Source organism: Gadus macrocephalus, chromosome 3 (assembly GCF_031168955.1).
Source record: "Gadus macrocephalus chromosome 3, ASM3116895v1".
NCBI lineage: Eukaryota > Metazoa > Chordata > Actinopteri > Gadiformes > Gadidae > Gadus > Gadus macrocephalus.
In genome coordinates this window covers 20,848,528-20,872,404 of record NC_082384.1, presented here as the reverse complement: position 1 = coordinate 20,872,404, position 23,877 = coordinate 20,848,528, and the positions used below count along the sequence as shown (strand labels likewise).

General features: G+C 49.5%; 3 protein-coding genes across 8 annotated transcripts in view; 1 reads left to right on the top strand and 2 right to left on the bottom strand.

The window, feature by feature from the left end:
* The window catches only part of LOC132454173 (uncharacterized), a 30,699-nt gene extending 10,220 nt beyond the window's left edge, over positions 1-20,479 (bottom strand). Inside the window, exons 1-16 of the mRNA XM_060047391.1 lie at positions 19,670-20,479; positions 19,273-19,331; positions 18,844-18,937; positions 17,117-17,907; positions 16,209-16,536; positions 15,693-15,775; positions 14,581-14,692; positions 13,234-14,171; positions 11,328-11,368; positions 9,342-9,467; positions 5,925-6,001; positions 5,381-5,564; positions 2,839-3,155; positions 1,525-1,640; positions 1,269-1,371; positions 6-728 (exon numbers count right to left, since the gene is read on the bottom strand). Coding sequence (XP_059903374.1) covers positions 6-728; positions 1,269-1,371; positions 1,525-1,640; positions 2,839-3,155; positions 5,381-5,564; positions 5,925-6,001; positions 9,342-9,467; positions 11,328-11,368; positions 13,234-14,171; positions 14,581-14,692; positions 15,693-15,775; positions 16,209-16,536; positions 17,117-17,907; positions 18,844-18,937; positions 19,273-19,331; positions 19,670-19,895 — 4,318 coding nt within the window. The 5' untranslated portion in view covers positions 19,896-20,479. The remainder of the gene's footprint in view (positions 1-5; positions 729-1,268; positions 1,372-1,524; positions 1,641-2,838; positions 3,156-5,380; positions 5,565-5,924; positions 6,002-9,341; positions 9,468-11,327; positions 11,369-13,233; positions 14,172-14,580; positions 14,693-15,692; positions 15,776-16,208; positions 16,537-17,116; positions 17,908-18,843; positions 18,938-19,272; positions 19,332-19,669) is intronic.
* Positions 4,179-12,914, top strand: LOC132453550 (uncharacterized). Of its 6 annotated transcripts, none has more exons than XM_060046479.1 (9): positions 4,179-4,242; positions 5,154-5,507; positions 5,858-5,946; positions 6,307-6,397; positions 6,725-6,855; positions 7,121-7,211; positions 7,389-7,477; positions 7,692-8,061; positions 8,659-12,914. In XM_060046479.1, exons 2-9 carry the CDS (start codon positions 5,213-5,215, stop codon positions 9,621-9,623), a joined length of 2,121 nt encoding a protein of 706 aa, XP_059902462.1. In that variant the 5' UTR covers positions 4,179-4,242; positions 5,154-5,212; the 3' UTR covers positions 9,624-12,914. The 6 variants fall into 6 exon arrangements, with proteins under 6 accessions (XP_059902462.1, XP_059902459.1, XP_059902463.1 ...); XM_060046476.1 differs by having other exon boundaries at positions 4,197-4,242; positions 5,100-5,507; XM_060046480.1 differs by lacking the exon at positions 4,179-4,242 and adding an exon at positions 4,249-4,395.
* Positions 20,480-20,611: 132 nt separating the features above from the next.
* On the bottom strand, positions 20,612-22,774 carry gstt1b (glutathione S-transferase theta 1b). The gene is made up of 5 exons (XM_060046520.1): positions 22,562-22,774; positions 22,234-22,321; positions 21,838-21,988; positions 21,434-21,610; positions 20,612-21,089 (listed from the first exon to the last, which is right to left on the bottom strand). The coding sequence occupies exons 1-5, from the start codon at positions 22,671-22,673 to the stop codon at positions 20,892-20,894; spliced, it is 726 nt and encodes a 241-aa protein (XP_059902503.1). The 5' UTR covers positions 22,674-22,774; the 3' UTR covers positions 20,612-20,891.
* Positions 22,775-23,877: the final 1,103 nt, after the last annotated feature.

Here is a 23,877-nt window from a genome sequence, read left to right as displayed (position 1 = left end):
TCAGCTCTCCTGGTCCACAAGGATCTCCGGGTGGCTCTTCCTCTGGTGGGCCTTCAGGTTGCGTATCCAGGCGAAGCCTTTGCCACACAGGTAGCAGCTGTACGTGTCCCCGCTGTGCACCCGCTGGTGCTTCTTCAGGTTGCCCGCCTCGGAGAACATCTTGCCACACGTGGGGCAGCTGAAGGGCTTCTCGCCCGTGTGGATGCGCTGGTGGATCTCTAGCTTCTTGGGCCTGTTGAAGGCCTTCCAGCAGAAGGTGCAGACAAACAGCCTCTCCGGGCGAAGGGCCTTCTCCGCGGGGCCCGAGGGCCGGGGAGGGACGGGATCCGAACCCTCGGCCGAAGGCCCGCCGCTCCAGCCGTTGCCGCCGCACGTCGAGGGGAAGGCGCTCGCCGCAGAGTACGAACACGACGGCCGGCTCACCGCGGTGGTTGCGGGGTCTTCCGGGACTTCGCCACAAAACTGTCCCGTTAGCGCGTCGCCGTTTGTCACTTGACTAGAGGCCAGGAGGGGGTCTAGAGGAGTGGGGGGGTGCAGCGGGGCGCGGGGGCCGTGGGCCCTGAGCTGGGCTTTAAGGAGAGGAGAGGAGCCACTGACCTCCACTCCTCTGGTGCTGGCCGATGGGGCGGGGTCCGGACACTCATTGTGGCGATAGGCGGCCTGGACCTCCTGCTGAGGGCGGCTGCTCCGCTGGACCCGGCCTCCCCCAGGTCCTCTCTCCATCTGACCTGAAGACCCACACAACGGTCAGCACGGCTCCTATTGGCTGCTGAAACACTGTCTGATCCACAGAGCTCTCCTTCTATTGGCTGCTGAAACACTGTCTTATTCACAGAGCTCTGCTCCTATTGGTTACTGAAACACTGTCTAACAAAGAGCTCTCCTTCTATTGGCTGCTGAAACACTGTCTAATCCACAGAGCTCTGCTCCTATTGGCTACTGAAACACTGTCTAACACAGGGCTCTCCTATTGGCTACTGAAACACTGTCTAACCCACAGAGCTCTCTTTCTATTGGTTAATGAAACACTGTCTTATTCACAGAGCTCTGCTCCTATTGGCTACTGAAACACTGTCTAACAAAGAGCTCTCCTTCTATTGGCTGCTGAAACACTGTCTAATCCACAGAGCTCTGCTCCTATTCGCTACTGAAACACTGTCAAACCCACAGAGCTCTCTTTCTATTGGTTAATGAAACACTGTCTAACCCACAGAGCTCTGCTCTAGTTTAAGAACGGGAGCAGAACCCAGAGAGAACCAGCGACTCACCATCTGCTCTGATGAGCTGAACCTCCTCCTCCACGTCCTCTTCTGCCTCCTCCATCTTCTCCTGCTTCACCAATTCTGCTTCAACTAGCTCTACGTCCGCAGACTACACACACACACACAATTAAAGGTGTCACTCGTATTCCTGACGTATCAATCAAACAGTCCATATACAACGGCTCAGCATAACACCTCTGTGTTAAGAGGCATTGAGCCGCAGTTCCTGCTGCTGCCACCGGGTGGCGCCCGCTCTGCTTACCATATCCTGCTGGAGGTCGCAGGTCGTGGTCTCTCGGCTGGCCGCTCCTGGCACCGCTCCTGGCACCACTCCGCCTGGCCAAGGAACCATGTCCATCTGCCCCTCAAACACCACACCTGGAGGGCCAGCCAACACACAATCGGTCATAGGATGCATAGGCTACAGCTGTTTGAAATGCAATTGGAGCTGTTATAATGTGAGCAAGGTCCCACACTAAAAAGGTGTTGCTGTTATGATTTTGCCATCCAGCAGACAATGAGGGAAATAAGCTGGGAGGAGATTGGTTGTGCTGGGCCTGCCTCAGATTGAGACAATATATATTTGAACCGCTCCTGGCTCCTTTCTGACCGATCATAGCCTCTCTTCCCGTGACTGGGGGTCCATATTGCTGTCTGTCAATCTTCGATAAAAAATAAATACACTTACAACGATTAACATAATGCTGAACGGCTGCTCTCAGAGGAGAATTTGCTATTAAAGTTTGGTATACTTTAGTTTCAACTGGATTCGGAAAGAACGAGTTGAGATTTACAAATTGTTTACAAATTTGTTGAACTCAAACGTTATTTCTTGCTGGGCTCGCAATTTATTACATTGTCGGTTGGTATACTTTCAACTGGATTCGGAAAGAACGAGTTGAGATTTACAAATTGTTTACAAATTTGTTGAACTCAAACGTTATTTCTTGCTGGGCTCGCAATTTATTACATTGTCGGTTCCAGATCGATATAAAAAGGTTTTTTTCGGAGCAGTTTTTTAGACAAGACAGGAGCATTCTGGGAACATGTGAATCAAGACATTCTGGGATCATGTGACTTTGGGCATCTACATTTTCCTCTTCCCGCTGCTGCTTGGACAAGAAAACTCTTGCCCACCAAAGGCTAATTTTGAGAGCTACTGCTACACCTGTGTTTGCCATGCTTCAACATCGCTGACGAATCCATGGTCAGTGTGCTCGCTGTGTTGTCTACTGCTACATCAAAGACGCAGACCCATTTAAGACAAAGGTGTTTGTCCTACGATGTTGCCTCGGGGAAACCTGATTTTTAAAGTACACAAATAAGAGTAGGCTGATTGTAGACAAGTAATATAACTATCCAATAGTAGGCCTAGATGATATAAATACCAAAAGTACGTATAAGATTACTGTTAGGCCTATTCTTTCGGGGATAGTTTGGTAAATACAAGACTAAGAACTATATATTAGCCTGATCCAAGCTATTTACTTGAACGAAATGGGATGGTATGTTTGGACAGGGATAGCGACCTTGGATCCAGTTTGACATCTGGAGTGTGATTCAGTTGATATTTTACCAGAGGCTGCCGAAGAGGATCTGAAGCGGTCGTTGGAGCCGACGTGCACCCTGGTTCGGCCGATACTGGCGGCGCTGTCCCGCAGCCTCCGCTCGGCGAAGCCGCGGGCCATCTTGAGCTCCATCAGGTTGAGCTTCCTCTTCAGCGCCTTGTTCTCTCTCTGGCACTGAGACATTTGCAGGCTCACCACCGCGTAGTCGTCGTCCACCAGTTTACAGATCTCCGCCACCGCGGCGTTAGCCAGCACCTCCATGATGGAGGCGAGCTGGGTCTGGAAGGCTAGGCGGCTAGCCATGGTTCTTCTCGGACTGCTACCTCTGGTTTAGTGACGGGATCCTCTAGGTATCTTCCTTCTGGTCGGGGGGCGACTCGGGTCGCACCAAAGCATGAAATGCGACACACCTACGGGTGTTATTGAACAATTTTGACGGAACTTGCTAAGAACACGTCAGGCAAGAAAGTAGCGTAGCCAACTAGCTTGTTGCTACTCGACTCTAGCTTCGCAGTCGGTCGGACCCATTTCCGCCTGTCGTAGCTACCATAGGAGAGAGAAGTACCGTAGTTACCTTAGTAATTGTACTTTGATAAAAAATGTTTAATATCTATCACAATGTTTGATATACTGATACATTGAGTCATCGTATTAAAGTACGAATTTATGAGTGACACGTTTGTTCATACCAAAAAATAAAGTATTTGGTTCGTTTAGACCTTATATCGTTGCAAAAGTTTGAGATCAGATGCCCACTGATGCCAGAACCTTTTTCCAGCCATTAGCTTTTCATATTTAGGCTGCAGATCTTGGAACACTGGTAATAATAACATATGTACATTAATACTTTTATTAATTCAAACAAAAAGATCCTTTCACTTTTTAAACTCTATTGGTGTTCGTGTATTTTTCTTAAAAGGCATATTCAATATACAGAGGACTTTACTGATCTCGAAGAAAAAGAATGCTGTCACTGTAATAGTAGCAATAAAACTAAAGTAGTATAGTAACAAGTACAACTTTAACGACAGTGTGTAGGCCTATTTCTGATTTGTTAAAAAAAGGCCGTTAATGCATGTTGTTAATAGATGTTGCATAGCATACTCAGGATTCAATGCATACATATGAGCATGTGGGAATAAAGTCAAGATCAAATCTCTAGATGATCTAAGCTCGTATCTCTTAAGTAGTAATGTTTAATTGGGGATACTTAAAAACAGTTGAACAAGGTGCAACCGTAAGGGATCAAGAACCTGCAAGTTATACTTTATTATGTCAAACTAATCCAACAGAAAAATCCAAAACAAGACACATGAAAGAAACATACCAGAGTAACTACGGTAATTACGATTTTTTGGTCATAGCAGGAAGTAGCTCTCCGTGGCTAATGACGTCACGAGTGTAAACAGAATGTGAGTTCCTTTATTCAGCACAATTATATTATGGACTATATTCAAAATATATATTTTAAATATGAATATCGGCTCGGAAGATCTTGAACAGTGGTAGACTTTATGTTGGCACCGGCAGTGGAACTGAAAGGCGAACAGTTGGCTGCTTATCTGGTGCGTTAAGAGGTTCTTTATGTCGCTATTTCATGAGTCAAACTCCAGGGCGTCTAGTCTACAGCCGTAGCAGGCGCCCAGTCGATGTCTTCACTCGAACGAAACGATTTGATCGAACTTCATTTGTTTAAACCCCATCCGTGTCTCCTTGAAGCACTGTCGAGTCGACATTACTAATCCGTGCGCAATACCCTGCAAAATAAAGTAAAACTACGTAAAACTACAGTTTATTGTTGCTGAGGAGAGAAGTATACGGATAAAATACGACTACCTGCCTGCTCGGTTGATATTTGCGTGGTACGTTAATGTGTGCACGCGCCCCTCAGCTCCGGCTAGGACAGAGGAAAGGTGCTAGGACATAGGAAAGGGGCTAGGATAGAGATGGGGGGGGGGGGCTAGGGCAGAGGAAAGGTGCTAGGAAAGATGAGGGGGCTATGACAGAGGAGAGGGGCTATTACATAGGCGAGGCCTAGGACATAGGAGAGGTGCTAGGAAAGAGAAGGGGGGGGGGGGTGCTAGGACTGTGGAAAGGTGCCCTAGGCCAGGGGTCTCATGGGGTACCAACCACCACACATTTTGAAGAGAAAAATAAATGCTTTCAAATGAACGTGGGATAATGAAAATGTCTTTCAGTATAATGTTCAGTGTTTCTTTGACAGCCCTTCAGAGCGCATGGAAGACAGCTCTTCTCATTCTGTCTGCAGGAGTGTTTGAGTTACGAATGCTGGATCCAACATGCCGCCGTGTGTCTCCTACAGAACCCGAGCCTCCAGAGGTTTCTCCATCGGCTCTCTCACTCTTGGTCCGAGACGCAACCATGGCCGGCCGCCTAGCCTTCCAGACCCAGCTGGCCTCCATCATGGAGGTGCTGGCGAACGCCGCGGTGGCGGAGATCTGTAAACTGGTGGACGACGACTACGCGGTGGTGAGCCTGCAGATGTCTCAGTGCCAGAGAGAGAACAAGGCGCTGAAGAGGAAGCTCAACCTGATGGAGCTCAAGATGGCCCGCGGCTTCGCCGAGCGGAGGCTGCGGGACAGCACCGCCAGTATCGGCCGAACCAGGGTGCACGTCGGCTCCAACGACCGCTTCAGATCCTCTTCGGCAGCCTCTGGTAAAATATCAACTGAATCACACTCCAGATGGCAAACTGGATCCAAGGTCGCTATCCCTGTCAGAGCAAACCATCCCGTTTCGTTAAAGTAAATAGCTTGGATCGGGCTTATGTTTAGTTCTTAGTCTTGTATTTCCCAAACTATTCCTTAAAGAATAGGCCTACCAGTCATCTTATACGTACTTTTGGTATTTATATCATCTAGTGTTAGTCTACTTCTATTACTTGTCGTCTACAATCAGCCTACTCTTATTTCAGTAAATTGAAAATCAGGTTTCCAGGTAAAACCTGACATGGGTTAGGGTTAACCCTGCAGCCTATGACCCATTGTGTGTTGGCTGGCCCTCCAGGTGTGGTGTTTGGGGGGCAGATGGACATGGTTCCTTGGCCAGGCGGAGTGGTGAGAGAGACCACCACCTGCGACCTCCAGCAGGACACGGTAAGCAGAGCGGGCGCCACCCGGTGGCAGCGGCAGGGACTGCGGCTCGATGCCTCTTATCACAGAGGCGTTATGCTGAGCCGTTGTATGGACTGTTGTTTGATTAATACGATATGGAATAATAATAATATAAGTGTTTTACTCTATTGTTTGTACTTGATGATAATGATAATAACAATTAAGATAACATTAATTTGTCTTTAATGATCTTCACAGTCCAAACCTTTATTTTGTGTGTGTGTGTGTGTGTGTGTGTGTGTGTGTGTGTGTGTGTGTGTGTGTGTGTGTGTGTGTGTGTGTGTGTGTGTGTGTGTGTGTGTGTGTGTGTGTGTGTGTGTGTGTGTGTGTGTGTGTGTGTAGTCTGCGGACGTAGAGCTGGTTGAAACAGAGTTGGTGAAGCAGGAGAAGATGGAGGAGACAGAAGAGGAGGTGCAGCTCATCAGAGCTGATGGTGAGTCGCTGGTTCTCTCTGGGTTCTGCTCCCGTTCTTAAACTAGAGCAGAGCTCTGTGGGTTGCACAGTGTTTCATTAACCAATAGAAAGAGAGCTCTGTGGGTTAGACAGTGTTTCAGTAGCCAATAGGAGAGCCCTGTGTTAGACAGTTTTTCAGTAGCCAATGTAAGCAGAGCTCTTTGTTAGACAGTGTTTCTGTAACCAATAGGAGCAGAGCTCTGTGAATAAGACAGTGTTTCAGCAGCCAATAGAAGGACAGCTCTGTGGATCAGACAGTCTTTCAGCAGCCAATAGGAGCCGTGCTGACCGTTGTGTGGGTCTTCAGGTCAGATGGAGAGAGGACCTGGGGGAGGCCGGGTCCAGCGGAGCAGCCGCCCTCAGCAGGAGGTCCAGGCCGCCTATCACCACAATGAGTGTCCGGACCCCGCCCCATCGGCCAGCACCAGAGGAGTGGAGGTCAGTGGCTCCTCGGTCCTCCTCTCTGTGTGCGGTGTGTAATGTCTGGTCCTTCTCTCTGTGTGCGGTGTGTAATGTCTGGTCCTCCTCTCTGTGTGCGGTGTGTAATGTCTGGTCCTTCTCTCTGTGTGCGGTGTGTAATGTCTGGTCCTTCTCTCTGTGTGCGGTGTGTAATGTCTGGTCCTTCTCTCTGTGTGCGGTGTGTAATGCCTGGTCTCTGGGTGCATTGTGTAATGTCAGATCTCTCTGTGCCTCCGTGCGGTAGAAGGAGGAGGAGCCTGACATGACGCTGGTGAAGCAGGAGGCGGGGCTAGAGTCTCCAGACCACTCCAACCCCACAATCATCATACAAGACGGTAAGGAAGAGCTATATCTACGTGAATATACATTAAATCATCCATCAGGCGTATATAATATATATATATACCATGATATACAACATATTTGAATGGACGATTCACTATCCATGGTGAAATGAGGATTAGGACCTGTAATAACATGTTGACATGCCAACCACTGGTCCTCCTCTATAGTCTCGGTCGGGCTACCATTGGACAACACCAACAAAGCCACCAGCCAACCGGTCCAGGAACTCCAGGAATGTTGGCAGGGCTTCTCACAGGTTAGTGTGGATCCTTCAACTCTAATTCGTCCAAAGTATGAAGAGTTTAGATCTGATCATAGTTCCGGATTGCTCCGGATCCACCGAATAGGCTTCCATAAATAATATTGGTCGAAGAGATAATCTGTTGAGCCCTGCCATCTTCCTTGTCTAGACCCCTGAACTACGAGATCCTCTGATGACCCCCCCCCCCCCCCATCTCTCTCCTGTCTAGACCCCTGCTGACCCCCAGGCCAAGCCTTCAGAAGAGCCCTGCACTACTATCCCTGTCCATGCGGGGGCCACAGACACCAACACGCAGTCCAAGGACTCCACCTCCCAGCAGCCCCGGCGGCCCGGCAGTGAGGCTGCGGCCTCAGAGGTCTCCGTGTTGGACCTGGAGGCTTTCTTCACCCGCTGGACCCCCGACTCAGGAGCCCCGCCCACTGCTCCTCCCTCCTTCAGCACAGAAGAGCTGCTGGAGGAAGAGGAGGAGGAGGAGGAAGAGGTGGTCCTAGTAGGGGAAGACCACCATCCCCCACGCAGGAGGAGAGGGTTCAGCCAGCGGAGCTCTAGAATGCACACCAATCACAGCCCTTCTCCAGGTAAACGCACCAATCACAGCCCTTCTCCAGGTATTCGCACCAATCACAGCCCTGCTCCAGGTAAACACACGAATCACAGAAAGGAGGAACAGGAAGAGGAAGTAAAAGACACATGCTGCTTAGTCTCACCTAATGTACCATTTTATACCTTGGTGATTAAACACGATATAAGTATAATTCATGAGTAGAGGACAGACCCACCAGGCTAACAACATGGAAGGATTAGTGCTGAAACCATCAAGGGGTGTTGTTTATGAAGTCCACCTCTTATGGGTGTGACAAACATCCCCATACAATTTGGTGGCGTTATTACACTACCTGGAAATTACGTGAAAAGGTTAAGTTCTTCCTCCTCCCATTACCTTTGCTGGTTTCTTGTCTGATCATAAGGCACGTGCGTTTTGAGACGGCCACGTCCTCTGCAGCCATTCCCTTTTAGCCAATCGGTGGGAAAGTGAATCACCTGTCAAAAAAACACACGGGTGAAACCTCATCTCCAGAGGAAATGAAGAGGCAAAGTAAACCGACTGGTTTATAGACGGATACTCTGTACTTGTTGTTGAAGAGCCGGAGGTGTTGACCACGATCTGTTCACAGGTAACTCGCTGTCTGCATCGCCACGGTTACAGGCCCCACCCCCACAGCCCACCTGGAGCCGGGCGGCGGCCATGATGAGAACCACGCAGCCTCAGTCGCTGCAGCACAGGCGTCACGGCTACAGGGCCGCCCATCGTGGTCTCCACGCCCCCCAGAACCCGCTAGCCACCACCGTTAACGCCAACGCCGGTCTGAGCGGTGTTGGCCATCGCGCTGGAACACTGATCCGCCGTTTGCAGAATTTCCCCAGTTATCCCCCAGCCGGTCACCCAGCAGGCGGCAGTGAAAGGAAGGCGCTGACCAGTGATGGTTCGGGGCTGGGTGGTGTTAGCATTGGGCTAGATGGGGTCGGCAGGGGGCTTGATAGTGTGAGCATGGGGCTAGGTGGCGTTAGCTTAGGGCTAGGCGGGATTGGCATGGGCCTGGGTGGGGTTAGGGTGGGGCAAGATAGTATTAACATGGGGCCTGGGAGTGTTGGCTCAAGGCTAGGCAGTGTTAACGCCGGGCTGGCCGATGTAAGAGGGGGGCTAGGCAGTGTTAGCGGGGGGCTAGGTGGTGTTAGCGCTGGGCTAGGCGGTGTTAATATGGGGCTGTGTGGGGATGGCACAGGGATAGGGGATGTTAGCGGGGGCCTCGACGGTATTAGCTCCAGGCTAGGCGGGGGAAGCCGCAGGAGGAACTACGTGTGCCGGGCCTGTGGGAAGGCCTTCTCCGGGCTGTCCAACCTGGAGGCCCACCAACGGGTCCACACGGGGGAGAAGCCCTTCAGCTGCTCCACCTGCGGCAAGCGCTTCTCGGAGGCCGGCAACCTGAAGAAGCACCAGCGGGTCCACACCGGGGACAAGCCCTACAGCTGCCCCCGCTGTGGGAAGCGCTTCGCCTGGGTCTGCAGCCTCAGGACCCACCAGCAGACCGGAGCCGGCTGTGGGCTCCAGGGGGGCGGACCGGGGGGGCCGGATCAGTGACCAGGTTCCGAGGACTAGCAGGACTTTCTGGCCTCAGTCCACGAGGGCTCTGATGCTGATTCGAGTCATTTAGTCACTCCCACCCGTCAGGATGTTTTAACCTCTGGAGAGGGGGAACCAACCAGGACCTTTACCGACGGTTACCTCTGAAAAGAGCCAGACACGCAAATATAACCTCAGGGACAACAGAGGCACTGCGACATGAGTCAGACCTCAAACATGGTCAGTACCTTCAAAGCACTTGAAGAGGGGGATGCTTACTGTGAGGGGGTATGGGTGGAGGAAAGTAGCTGTCCTGGTCGTTGAAACATTTTGTTATCATCAGGAGACATGCCTTGTGTGAGGCATGTCTCACACAATCTTTTGGGGATTATAAACCCAAAATGTGTTGTAGAATACATTTGGTTCACATTTTCACAGTTTTGCCTCAGAACCACAACTGTTCCATATTGACTCCTCCAAGTACTGCAGAGTGTCCGATGAAATATTGTGATGTACAAACCCTTTACAATACCACTTTCTACTTTTCTAAATACATGAATTCAGGGAAACCAAAGCAAACTATTTTTTTAAATGTCTTCAAAATAAGTGCAGTGTAGGAGGGTGTTTTAAATAGTTATTTGTTAAAATAAAAAGTATTGACAAATAAGGATCTAAATTTCCTTGGTATTTTGGTTGAAAGTTGTATAGGTCGGTGATCGCTTCACGTGAATACTGTATGTCGTCATAACACGCGCCACAACATCAGGGAGACAAGTAACAACATTGACATGCAGACGCCGTGTTGACCTTTGGATAGTACGACAACGTCACCATAATGGAGGCCCAGACTGGCCTGTTAACGAGTGAACTGCGGTTTTTTCCTGTACGAGATGGTTAAGTTCTCAACCGATTTCAAGGAGTCGTTTACATTTAACAGTTTATGATCTACATGGAGTAATAAAACATTGGGTAAAACAGCTATTGGTATGCGAAAATGATGTGCACGCACCTCTTCAGCCTGTTGAGACACACAGTCCTCCCGGAGCTTAGAACCGCGTCACTGCGACTAGACCCAGTCTCATGACACCTTAGATGACTGCAGTGTATTTTGAGAACGTTTTGATGCTTTTCACAGCTAACTATCCAAAGCAACAGGGGCTTGAGCAGCCCTATTTGCAGTCAGTTCATGTAATTTGTGTACATTTTTGGGTGAAAAACTATTTTGCCCCTGGTGTATGCTTGAAGGACCAACATAACATTTTCATATACTGAAAAAAGTAACAACCATCAGACTTGTGAATGGTATTTGAATTCCAAAGCATGTTGTGCTATTGGTCGATTCCATGTAAAACTAGGGTTTGGCCAAATAACTGCCCAGCCCTACATTCAAATAAAGTGTGTGGGGCACTTCTGAAGATCTGCACGAGCTCGGATGGAGAAGTTTAAACCAGGCTTTATAGTTGTAGTCGGTCTGCCCAGTCGGTCTGAACATTCACACCTTGTGGTCACGTATCATACCACCAGGTGCGAGTTTGATTAGCCGGTACTAGCCGTTTTGAAAATCGGCCTCTTCCGACATCACAGGAGGGCATGTCCACCTAGTTGTATGACGGATATATGAGCAACATTTTCTACAGTCCACTGGGTAGGCTGGTAGACTGATCTATCCAGGGCACATCTAGTTGGATACGCCCGGTTGTGATGCAGGCTCATCACACTCACACCTGGTGGTCTAATATGGGACCTCTCAAGTCATCCCGACCCTGAAGGACACGAGACCCATGACCGTACTCTTGTGTCGCAGCCTCTCAGGTCCTACCAGGCCGCAGCACACCAGAGCTCCTGTGGTCATGAGGACTTCAACCGGTTTATTGATAACCATATACTTTGAAACACTGAAAACATGTCTGAAAGAACACTTGGAGGGCAAGCCGCTGCTGTGAACGTTCCCACACAGCTACTTGTTCAGTTCTACCTTACATTGTCAATGTAGTGGACAGAGACCGACAGCATCACACCTCTCGAATATTTAGGGGTCTCACAAAAATCACAAAGCTGTCGTGAAGGGCATCGCAACTAATGGAATAGGACGGCCCTCCTGGGCGACCTATCAGAAAGAGACCTCAACAATAGTTGGCCTATCAGAAAGAGACCTCAACACTGGTTGGCCTATCAGAAAGAGACCTCAATACTGGTTGGCCTATCAGTAGGAGACCTCCACACTGGTTGAAGGCGAGTGACTCAGCAGCCCCGGATGCCTATCTGCTACAGTCTGAATGCGATCTGTATTTACATCTAGGTTGTTTTCTATCATCATTGTTTGTTTATGAAATGTATCTGTTAAAGTGAGTGTGTGACAACTCCATTTGTAGGTGAATGATGCTGGTACTTAACCAGAATTTGGTCATGACTTTAAGCTGAACGAATGCGGACTCGGTTTACTGAACAAAACTGAACGATACCCACATCTCAAAGATGGTGCCATGAAATAAACACATCAACGTATGAACACATGCTCTGCTAAAGCTCTAAAGGCTCCTCTCAGCTCTGGAGGTGGAGCTGAGAAGGTTTGAGGTCAATGTGCTCCAGAAGGGTCACAGTTTCGTGGCCTCTGAGTGCATCTCAGGAATGAGACCAGAGGGGACGAAAGTCAAACGGAGGACCGGACGTTGTAGTGTGTCTCCAGGCCTGACCCAACAGGCGGGGTCCGGTTGGGGTTCAGGTCTGACTTTAACTACTGCTCGACAAAGCAAACGGCAACAAGGGTCTGGAAGAGAGAGCTACGTTCTCTTATTCTGTATACGACAAGACTCACTCTGGAGCGTAATCAATAATAAATAACTCAAACGTCTCATGGACTCATCATCAACCTGTATGGTTAATCATTTGATTGATCCTGCCAAGTATCACCATCTGCTACAATGGGAGTTAACAGAACTTGGCGTTTGATTTTATACCATTGAATAAAAAAGTGCTTTGCTACACGGATGATAGTGTCCAATATCTGAGAGGTTGTCACTCAGCTGATGAGAAACCGTTTGGTCACACTGGTGATTCTACAGCTCATCCAGCCGTGCGGTCACTCAAAGCAGAAATGTACATTTGTGGGATTGTTATGCCATCTCTGTTCGTGCTCGTGACTTTGCAGCCATGATAGTGTTTGTACTATTGGGGCCAGTATTCATTCATATTGATAAATCCTATACAGTCTCGGTTTATCTTGTAGTTGTTTTGCATCCCAGAGGCAAGATAGTGGATTTCCGGTCCAATCTGTGGCCATAACTGCCATGAACACCGCCGGTTATGGATCCACTATCTGATCCACTGACTGGGAGATGTGTGGTCTCCATTGTGATGAAGTTAATCTCAGGATGTCATGTTGTCCCCCCACCCCCCCAGACCCACACAGAGCAGTATTTAGGTCCACAAGATTCGGCTAGAAGCTACTTCCAGAAGGATCTTCTCTTAGATCGCCGCGAGAAGTCACATGCATGTTTCAGAAGGTTTGATGCAGCTTGCGGAGCGTCGCGACAGAACGCCTGGGTTCCCCTCTCAGAGGACCTCGTCAGGCCGACCTTCACGAGGGGTCTAAGGAACAAACCAGCCACGGCCCCCTGCTGGCCACCTAGAGGCCACACTGGGACTGTTGCCGGTGGCGACGGACGCTACACATCTGGCTGAAGGACTGTCCGCAGCGTGCGCAGCTGTAGGGCTTCTCCTGCGTGTGCACGGTGCGGTGGCGCTTCAGGTGGCTGGAGGAGATGAAGCTCTTCCCGCACAGCGAGCAGCTGTAGCGGCGCTCCCCCGAGTGGATGAGCAGGTGGACCCGCAGGTTGTTGGGCTGAGCGAAGCCCTTCCCGCAGTGGGGGCAGCTGAACGGCCGCTCGCCGGCGTGCACGCGCCGGTGCAGCTCGAGCGCCGGCGCGCTGGGGAACACGCGGCCGCACACCCCGCACACCATGGGTTCTTTGGCCACGCCGCCCAGGGCACCGATGGCCGAGGGAGGGGCGGCGGCGGCGGCGGTGGCGGGAGGGCCCCCGGCGGCGGCTCCGGCGGCGGCTAGGTCGAAGGAGGCGGCGAAGGCGGCCATGTCGTGCGCCGCGGCGGCCGCGCCGGGGAAGACCATGGTGGGGGGGCCGTCGAGACAGTCCGCCCCCCCGCCCTGGCCCGCGAAGGACGCCGCCGGGTGGCCGCCCTCGGGGTTCCCCAGGCCCAGCTGAGCCACCGCAAACGCGGCCCCCAGGTGGCTGACGCGCTCCTGCATCCAGGCCAGGTCCAGGCCCAGGCTGAGGCGCTCAGGGCTGGGCGGGGCCGCCACCGCCGCCAGCTGGTCGGACTCCGCCTCCAGTCCGGCCGCCGCCGCCTCCGGCTTCATGGCCACGTCAGAGGCTCCGCCCCCGTCCAGGTCAACCTCTCCGTCGCTCGCCGCGGCGCCGGCGGGGCCCCTGGGGGCCTTCCGCCGGGCCCTGCAGGTCAGGTCCATGGTGGCGCCGGCGGGGCCCCCCAGGCCGGCGGAGCAGCCTGCCGGGGGCTCCGAGGGGCCGGGGTCCTCGGCCGTCGGCAGCACTGCAAGGCCAGGAGGAGAAGGAACGGGTCAGGGACACACTCGCATACACAACAACACGGGCTTCAATGGCGGCTCCTCCTCTTCGATTGAGGAGGGTGTCTGTTCTCCAGGGTGAGCCACGTCTACCGTCTGGTCACAGGCTCCTTAGAACCCCCCCCCTCACAGGCTCTAAGGAGCCTGTGACCAGACCGTCTTGGTCCTTGCACGTGACTTAACATACGATTGTATTTATTGTCCTCCTAATCTTATTTTCTAACTTTGTGCTCGTGTTTGACTCATGGCTGCTTTCTTGACCGGGTCAAACTTCAGAAATGATATTTTGAATTCCCACGGAGACGTGAAAGTTATGATAAATTCGGTTTTAGACTGGCGTCACAGACACGACGGCGCGACGACGAGAGCACCCACCTGTGGAGAGACCGCGCTCCGAGCGGATGTTCAACTCCACCTTGAGGTCCAGGTTACAGTCTGACTTCTCAGCGGCTTCCTCCTTCACCAGGGGCTCCAGCACGCCCTCCTCCTGTGGAATAAAGCCAGGGAGAGCCTCAGTAACAGCCTGTACGACAGCCTCAACGACGGGTTTGTGTGGGGTCTGGAATACAGACTACTATCACTAGATCACCATACCTCTTACTCTGCACAATAACTTATTTCCTGGTCATGCAAACAATATAATATAACGAACCAGAACCACACCAACATAGTCACTCAAAACTCAGCTCGCAATAAAAACTGTTTTACCTGACATAACTGCAAGCCGGCTAGACCTCCCATAACAACCAACAAGGAAATGATAACAATAAAGTCTAACCGCCCTCATTCCGAGGCACTGATCTCATGGAGAACCAAAGACTCTTCTATAGCGAATAAAGTACTCTCCGTCTACAACGGCCTCCACAACAGGTTAAACGATAGCCTCTATAACAGCCTCAACAACAGCTTTAATAAAAGCCTCAACAACAGTTTCAAATACAGCCTCAACAACAGAGACCGACAGCATATATATGAACCTTCGTGAACAGAAGGTTCATTAACGTGGTAACACAAGTATGCAAGATTCCTGAGGTGGCTGTGCCACTCCAATGCAATAGCATAACCCCCCATGGTGAACCAGTGACGATTCAGCATGACTGAATCGATCACAGATAGATAACAATCAGAAATCACTACAACCACAGCCCTTAACAACAGCCTCAACGACAGTTTCATCATAAGATACTTTCTTTGACCCATCCTAACTTGGTAGGAGCAGGGTCACACAGTGTAGCCAATGTATAACCAAATCCAGTTGTATTGCCCTTGCCTTGCTTATGGGCATTGCGGGAGGGTTATCTTGCAAGGAGGGACATGCAAACTCCACACAGAAGGAGTGAGTGGAAAGACCCGGAGACCCAAACCTCCTTCTGGGGCTGAGGTGGACCCTGGCCCTCCTGCTGGGAGGCACCCATATCCAACCACAGGGTCAACATTAGTTGAGAGTGAAATATGAAATATTTCCCAACACAAAAAACTGCATTTACCTGTGACAGGTCGTGAGGTGTGTCTTCCATGGCCATGTGACCTGTGACCATGGGCACATCACAGGTTATTTGATCTTCTGGTTCTGAAACAAGCAATTATTGACCATTTACAATAACTCAGTATTAAGCATTTAATCTATAATATTACAGTATGAGAAATATTTATATTCATCAGTATTATATATTCTAATCTATTATGTTTGTTGACCAGAATATGTCTCAATTATTCCATTAGAGACGTTCCAAATGGAAGAGGACGTAAATTAATGTTATTTAATTTCAAAACACTTGTAATTGTTCGTGTCATTACAGTTACATGAGAGAACTCAGCGTGTAGCTGAACCCTGTTATTACACACTATTCATAGTGCGGTGATGGTTGTCACGGCAGAACATGGATGCTGAGATCCATATCGATCTGCATGTTTTGAAACCATCACAATCTCTACATATAGTTTGTGTCATACGCCTATGTATCGGCTGTTGACCAAAATGTTCCTTATCGACTCATCCTTACCTTCGGGGGGCCGATACTGGACGTTGTGCAGATCATCAGCTCGCTGGATCCGTCTCCTCATCTTCCGCTCGTAGGTTCGCATCTTGACGTCCATGTCCCGTAGTTTCCGTCGCAGCGCGTCGTTTTCCTTCTCGCTCTTCTCTCGCTCCCTGTCCATCTGGGAGCGCAGGGCTGCGTATCCGTCGTCCACCAGTTTGCAGATCTCCACCACGGCAGAGTTGGCCAGCATCTCTATGATGGAAGCGATCTGCGCTTGAAAGCCAACACAATCCGCCATCATCGCCATCTCCTCTGACCCGCAGACCAGCCGCACGCAAATGAGCAGCAATTAGAATGACGACGCCGAACACGACCGTTGTGGTTCACCACGTTGGGCTCCTTGCATGCAGGGACTCCCGTGTTACATAACAAGAGAAAATACAAAAAATTTCCAATTGTTACGATGTTGTGGCTCGTCTGGGTTCTCGTCGCTTTGCGATGACGTCAGTTTGTTGTCCTGCATTCTGATTTACTGACGTCATTAGGATATTCGCGTGTCCTTTGGAAATCACAGGAAAAATATGAAATACTTTTTTTTTGATAAATAATACTCAAATTAAAATGCCCGACTCGAGAATGGTTTATTAAAGTTTTAATTTAAAACACTTAATTTTTTGTATAACCCTTAACAGTATTTTTGAAATATATCAGTTCTAAAAAAAAAAAAAAAGCACACTAATATATAAATTATTATTACACGTTTTTTACAAACCGCCCATTGTAGGCACGTTGATACATTATATTTTGAAATATATAGGCTATAAAAAACAGCACACTAAAATATAAATTACTATAACAATGTTTTTTACAAGCCACCCATTGTAGGCAGGTTCAAACCGTCCCTGGCGTCCCTGATGCTAGAGCGCGGCTACGGTGCCATGCGGCTCCTTCCTGACGTGCAGGGCCTGGTGCCGCACCATGTTCCCCAGGAGGGAGAAGCGCTTCCCGCACTGCGAGCAGCCGTAGGGCCGCTCGCCGGTGTGCACGGCCTGGTGCACCTTCAGGCTGCACGCCTGCGAGAAGCGCTTCCCGCACACGCTGCAGCCGAACGGCCGCTCGCCCGTGTGGACGCTCATGTGGCGCTTGATGTGGCTGGACTGGGAGAAGTGTTTCCCGCACACGCCGCAGCGGAACGGCTGCTCCGCGGCCGGAGGGTGGAGCCTCTGGGCGTGGAGCTGCTGCAGGTGGAGGAAGGGTTGGCGGAGGTGCCCCGGGTGGGGCCGCGGCGGGGCCACCGGCCCGCCGGAGAACTGACCCCGGGCGCACGGCGGGGCGTCCCGATGTCCCCGCCCGTCCGACTCGGCGGTCTGAGGGTCCCTCGCCGTGGTGACGGAGGAGGAGGTCCGGAAGGAGAAGGCGGAGGCCAGGCGCTCCTCCGCACCGCCCGCCCAGAGGCCGGGGGCGCTCAGGGCCTGCGCTACGTCGGGGGAGGAGAACAGGTCGTGGAACGAGTCCAGGGAGGGGCCGTCCTCCTCCGAGGGCGTCGCCGCGCCGGCCGCGTCTTCGTCGGCGCACGGCGAGGATGACGCCCACTCAGACCGTGACGCATGGGAGCTCCCTGGGTCAGAGGTGAGGAACTCCGCCCCCGGCTGGGCGTGGCACCCCCCATCGCCGCCAGCCCCGGCGCTCTCAGGGGCGAGAGAGGTGCACTCAACCAGCACTGAAGAGAGAGAGAGAGGACGAGATACAGGGAGGGAGAGAGAGAGAGAGAGAGAGAGAGAGAGAGAGAGAGAGAGAGAGAGAGAGAGAGAGAGAGAGAGAGAGAGAGAGAGAGAGAGAGAGAGAGAGAGAGTGAATCCAGAAACATTTAAGCGTTCATTACGCAAATTACGACACTTCCATATTTTGCACAGCAGCCGCCATCCGATATTTGCAAGGTCAATTTTAAATGTTCATTAATTTGGCTACATTCACCGCTTAACTATTAACAAGCCCTCATTGGAAGGGGTTGTAAGTTACAACTTGTAACCTTGTCTATCTAGTGGTGAGGTAACCAGAGCTCCGCTGTGGAATAGGGGATCATTAAAAAAGGCCTCGTTAGACCATAGGTCACAGTAGTGTTATAAGAGGTTTAGATCACCATATTCTATCAGCGTTTCAATGCTCTACTAATCTGCCACAATACCTTTATGTCTTTCAAATTGAAATCTCTTCATTTTGGAGGCTTTTCCCAGCCATTTTTTATATTTGGGTTGATTGATGATTAATCGAAGCATGTCGTGTGATTCAATATTTAAATCAATTGAAAGCCCAACTTCAAAACAATGATTCTGCAATGTATTGTAAAACAAGGTCTGTGCATCGTCTGAGGTGTGGTCCAGGTGTGGCCCTGGAGTCATCCTTCGGACCTCCTTGATGATTGGTGTTTCGGGAGACGGTACGCAATTCAATAATGCTTGAAACTGATTTAGATCAGTGCAAACTTTGAAAAATGTGTCATTACACCAAATGTACTACACTAGAGAGGGATTTATCAAGCAACCTCACTACTGATCTAGTCTGGGTCCAGGTCTGGTTAGAGATACTGATCTAGACTAGTCTGGTACTGGTCTGGTTAAAGGTACTGATCTAGTCTCGTTCCAGGTCTGGTACGTACTGCCGCTAGCAGGGAGCTCCCGATGGCGTTCTCCCATGATGCACCCTGTTAGCTCCTCTTCCAGCTGCTCTGCCTTGATCACCACCACAGGCTTCTGAGAAGAGAGAGAGAGAGAGAGAGAGAGAGAGAGAGAGAGAGAGAGAGAGAGAGAGAGAGAGAGAGAGAGAGAGAGAGAGAGAGAGAGAGAGAGAGAGAGAGAGAGACCAGCATAACATATATATAGAGAAGATACAGATATACTGTACCTGATTTAACAGCTCTATAGAGCAGCGGATATAGATAAACTACCTAATATAACAGCTCTATTGAGCAGCAGATATATATATATATATACTGTATCTAATATAACAGCTCTATAGAGCAGCAGATATAGATAAACTTTACCTAATATTACAGCTCTGTAGAGCAGCAGATATAGATAAACTGTACCTCCTCAAGCAAGTCCGTTTCTCCATCCTGACCTCCAAGGAGAGAGTCAGCACTGTGACCTAGAGATGAAACAGACTCATGACTGGTATAAATATGCATTTCATATTTCACAATACTTAGGTTAAGTTTGGAGCTTTTTGTATATATCAATCGATACGTAGAACAAAAACATGAGCCTTTAACCCTGTATCTCATCCATCGTTCAACAGAAAAGTGTCATGAACCTTTAAGGCTGTAACTCATCCATCATTAAACAAAAACAACACTTACTCCTCCATCGTACAACAGAAACATATAATAAGCCTTACTAACTCATCCATCGTTCGACAGAAACCTTGTCATGAACCTTTAACACTGTAACTCATCCATCGCGGAGGTGAGAGAACAGCAACACAACCTTTCTCGGGGCAGCTCCCCAACGGCGGGACGGGTGCTCCAACTTCCATCAGCCGCAGTTTGCTCTTCAGTTCCAGGTTCTCTCTCTGGGTCCGGGACACCTCCAGCCTCAGGTGGGTATAACCATCGTCCACCAGCTTGCAGATCTCAAGAACGGCCGTATTAGCCAAGACCTCCACAATGGAAACCAACTGAGTGTGAAAATTCCCGTAGTTCTCCATCGCCATGTTTTACTTTAAAATAATCCCGGCTATGCTGCGATGCCAATAATGCCAATTGATCATCAAAAGGACGCCAACGACGGTCACCCGTCCATAAGTCAAGTCACACCATATATATGAATTGTAATATTTCAATAAATAATCGAGGTTTGTTTACTTCCGGGTGTACCATAAATACGAGCCCATCGTTACCGTAAATTCAGGAGTAGAGGTTACCACACGGAGAGAATTCTTTAATTCATACTAATGTGAGGAATGAGAGAGGCGTGGTTTGTATTCAAGCTGTATACTTTATAAAATGTATAGATGATTGTAAGGATTATGTCCATCCTATCTCTTATTCCTCTGTCATCCCAAACAGTCTTGCCACACTTCTGATACCTTCAGATAACTGTACTCCAATATTGAACTTTCCAAATATTCAATAAATATGAAAAGTATCTCAGATTTTTCCTAAGCTCTGCTTAGAAATGAGCAAACTTCCTCACGGCCTTGTGACTTTCGGGAAGGGCTACAGCCGTCATTTTCTTTGTGTGTTTCTTTGTGTTTATTCTTCGGTGCAATGGGATCTTGTTGCAGCCACGTGACACTGCTGTAAATGAGTTAACTCTAGATAAGAAAAACGTGGCCTCTCCGAATTCCTGGCTTCCACCCTCAAGGTCTATTCAAACAGGACTACAGGATCCATTTCTGTCCTGGCTTGAAAAAAAAACTACAAATACTTTGAGATGGCAGTAGTCTTTTTATTGTTTGCAATATTTAGCCTACATTTCCAAATAGTTTTAAGGAGGGACGTTACCATACAAAAGCTTATAATGGAATGAATACCAGAAATTGATCTGGTCAGGAACAGAGTGACTGCTGGGTAACATCCTCAGTGTGCAACATGTGACCACAGTATCATCACCCCCCCCCACCTACTACAGCTGAAACTGTGTGACACAAGTGAACTTCAAATGGCCTGAAACCACATTACTGGGGTACCACCAACATATCCTGAGGTTACAAAAAAAGCTTCAGGATCTTCGGCTTGAAGACTTGCATCTTGCTGGCGTCCATGTTTTTCACCATCTCCTGCGCTGCCAGGATGTCTTTATGGGCCTCGTCAAACAGCTCTGTTCCCACGGCGACCCGAACCCTCTCGCGCCAGGCTGCGAGTCTGGGACGGGACTCAAACACGTCCAGACCAGAACCTACCGGCTGACACGGACACACAGAGGGAATACGATCAGGAGAGTTCCCCAAAACCCCCCCGAACCCCGCTGTGTTTAGAGGAAGGAGCCTAGAGAAGGAACACTGGGGGGACCCCTTCTCCCAGAGACACATAGGGGTGCAATCTAGTGACTTAAAGATTGGATGGAGGGAGAATAGATCAACCTTATTCACAGACCACTAGGGCGTAAGATTCCCCAATAACTATTTTTATGCACAGGCAAGAAAACCTGGGATTTGTACAATAGGTCCCCTTTTCTTTGGGTGATTTGCGGTTGAAGGTGACGGGTTTGAATCCCTTTGACAGCGGGTGCGACAGCAGGGTGGCTGACCTGCATGATCTCCACGATGGCGACCAGGTCGGCCAGCGAGACCTGCTCTCCAGCGATGAAGGGCCGATCCTGGAGGAATTTATCCTCCACCAGCTTCAGCGATCCGTTCAGGTCCTCCAGCGCGCCGTCCATTTTGTCCTGAGGGACCTCCACCCCCATGATTTTAGGAATCAGGAGCTTCAGCAGAAGGGAAGAGATACAGTTAGGCAGACAGAACCCCACAGTGCTTCCAGCAGCATTTCTGTAGGGATGGGTCACTCCTCAAAATGGTTCAAAGACTAGCGGTCTAATGACCCCTAGAACGGTGTGCACACCGGGTCCTACGGACACTCTTTTGGGTCCCTATAGAAGCCCTGATGGGTGTGGCCCACTCACCCCCAGACACCAGGGCATGGCCCACTCACCCGCAGCCAGAAGATCTTGGAGCCGTGCATTCGGATGGCCATGTGCTGCCAGGACAGGTACTCATTGACCCTAGCCCGCTGCTGCAGGTCAGAGGGGTACCAGTGAGCCGGGGTCTGGAACTTCTCAGCCAGATACTGCATGATGGCCACGCTGGGACACACACACACACACACACACACACACACACACACACACACACACACACACACACACACACACACACACACACACACACACACACACACACACACACACACACACACAATTACTTTTACTATCAATGTGGTAGCCTACAATTTGTACAATCTTTCCCATTATAAGTTGAAATAGTCCCATGTCTTTGAATAACCCCTAACGGTTGCCCTATTTAAACTGCAGACCACACAAACGAATACCTCTCTGCCAGACAGAAGTCACCGTCGCGGATGGCTGGTGCTTTTCTCATCATGTTGATTTTACCAAAGTCCTCTCCATACTGCTGCCCTGAACGCAAAATACACAACACTTCATTCGGCCTGTCATGATCATTGCCTTTCCTTTCCGTATAGGAACTTTCACTCCGCCGACTACTATCCAGCAAATAACTCTGCTTGTTTTACTTTGTATCAGGTCATCAGCCTAAAGGGCTTTTATTGCACGTTTTTTGATATAGGCCAGAATGGTGAATTACTTCATGCAAACTTAAATGACAAAAAAAGTCTACTTTGACGAGGAAATGCCTACCTTCGAGCAGAGAAATCTTTTTGAATTCGAAAGGGATGTTATTCTTTTTGGCGAAGATGTACACGGAACGACAGGGTTGGGAGAAAAGATCTAGATAGATCTCTAAAGCCATCTTGTTCAAAGTTGTTTGCGTCTTTTTCGAAGACACGATGCCTTTCTCAGCCCTCTTTTACTAAACCGCCCACGATAGGACCGCCCCGCATTGCGCACCAATCTCTGTCCAACCTCTATTTAAATTATCTACATCTATCTTTTTATTACTCCACGCCTTTCATCTACAAGTTAACCCTAGTCATTCTAAAGCTAACCCTATAATGCTGTATCAAGCACACACAACACTGGCACAGTCGGTTTTGAGTTTTACTTCGATCATGCCCATTCTGTCTTCAACCTTTCACCTACTCCGTTGATTTATCCAACCCGTTTTATATACTTGGAAAGCAATTTGGATTATGTCTGTATTTGGCAGAACAGAAAGGTTTAATAACTGAATTAAAAGGCACAGTTGAGCCTTGCTCTTCTCGTGCACCGATGATTTGCTGAACAACCAACCGTAGTGATTCCTCTCAACGAGGCCTCCGTCCCCGTCCCCGATTCAACCTGCTGAATCGGACGAAGAACCGCAGTCCAGGTGTGGGACAAACTACAGAAACTAGGGCCACAGACGCTCACCGTCGGCCTGCAGTGGGACACTGTAATCTTGCGCTACTCGGTTTAAGGCGAGTTGATATCCCTCTGTTGTCATGCGCAGGAGCCAGTCAAATAACCAATTTGATCATCCGGCCTCTACCAACCAGCTCATCTGATTCAACCAATCACCTCGTCATTATTGTTTCAGCCATCCTGAGGTCGTGGCTCTATAATAATGTTGGCCTGTGCAACATTCTACATCGGTCGGTTATAAAATGCCCATCCTTCAGTGGCTGTTTAGTAAGGCCTGTGCAACGTTCTTCATCTGGTCGGTTCTTTAGAGCACTGCAGTGATTCTTAAATTGGGGTATGCATACCCCTAGGGGTACTTTGGAGTAAGGGGGTACTCATGAGAATGTCAAAGATAAAAAACAAAAAAACAAACCAAGTTTCCATTCAGAAAGCTGGACAATTAAAAGTGGTTGAAACTTAAACCTGAAAACAAGGAGAAATGAGAATCTGTGAAGAAACGGCCTCCAGATACAATATTTCGTCATTTTCAGGAATATATTTCAATAGGATTCACCTCTGCATGCTCTGAACCTCCCTGGCCTTTGTGCTACTTTTATGGGGATAAAGTAGCCAACATTAAGCACAGGCCCATGTTTCTCACTAAAATGTAAGTA

Excerpts from the sequence above, each read along its gene's own strand:
- LOC132453550 (XM_060046474.1), top strand. The coding sequence starts at position 4,988 with ATGCTTTCAAATGAACGTGGGATAATGAAAATGTCTTTCAGTATAATG. Across the intron at positions 7,212-7,388 it reads CACAATCATCATACAAGACG|TCTCGGTCGGGCTACCATTG; the intron begins GTAAGGAAGAGC and ends CCTCCTCTATAG. Across the intron at positions 7,478-7,691 it reads GTTGGCAGGGCTTCTCACAG|ACCCCTGCTGACCCCCAGGC; the intron begins GTTAGTGTGGAT and ends TCTCCTGTCTAG.
- gstt1b (XM_060046520.1), bottom strand. The coding sequence starts at position 22,673 with ATGGCTTTAGAGATCTATCTAGATCTTTTCTCCCAACCCTGTCGTTCC. Across the intron at positions 22,322-22,561 it reads AAAGATTTCTCTGCTCGAAG|GGCAGCAGTATGGAGAGGAC; the intron begins GTAGGCATTTCC and ends TTTTGCGTTCAG. Across the intron at positions 21,090-21,433 it reads CCATCGTGGAGATCATGCAG|CCGGTAGGTTCTGGTCTGGA; the intron begins GTCAGCCACCCT and ends TGTCCGTGTCAG.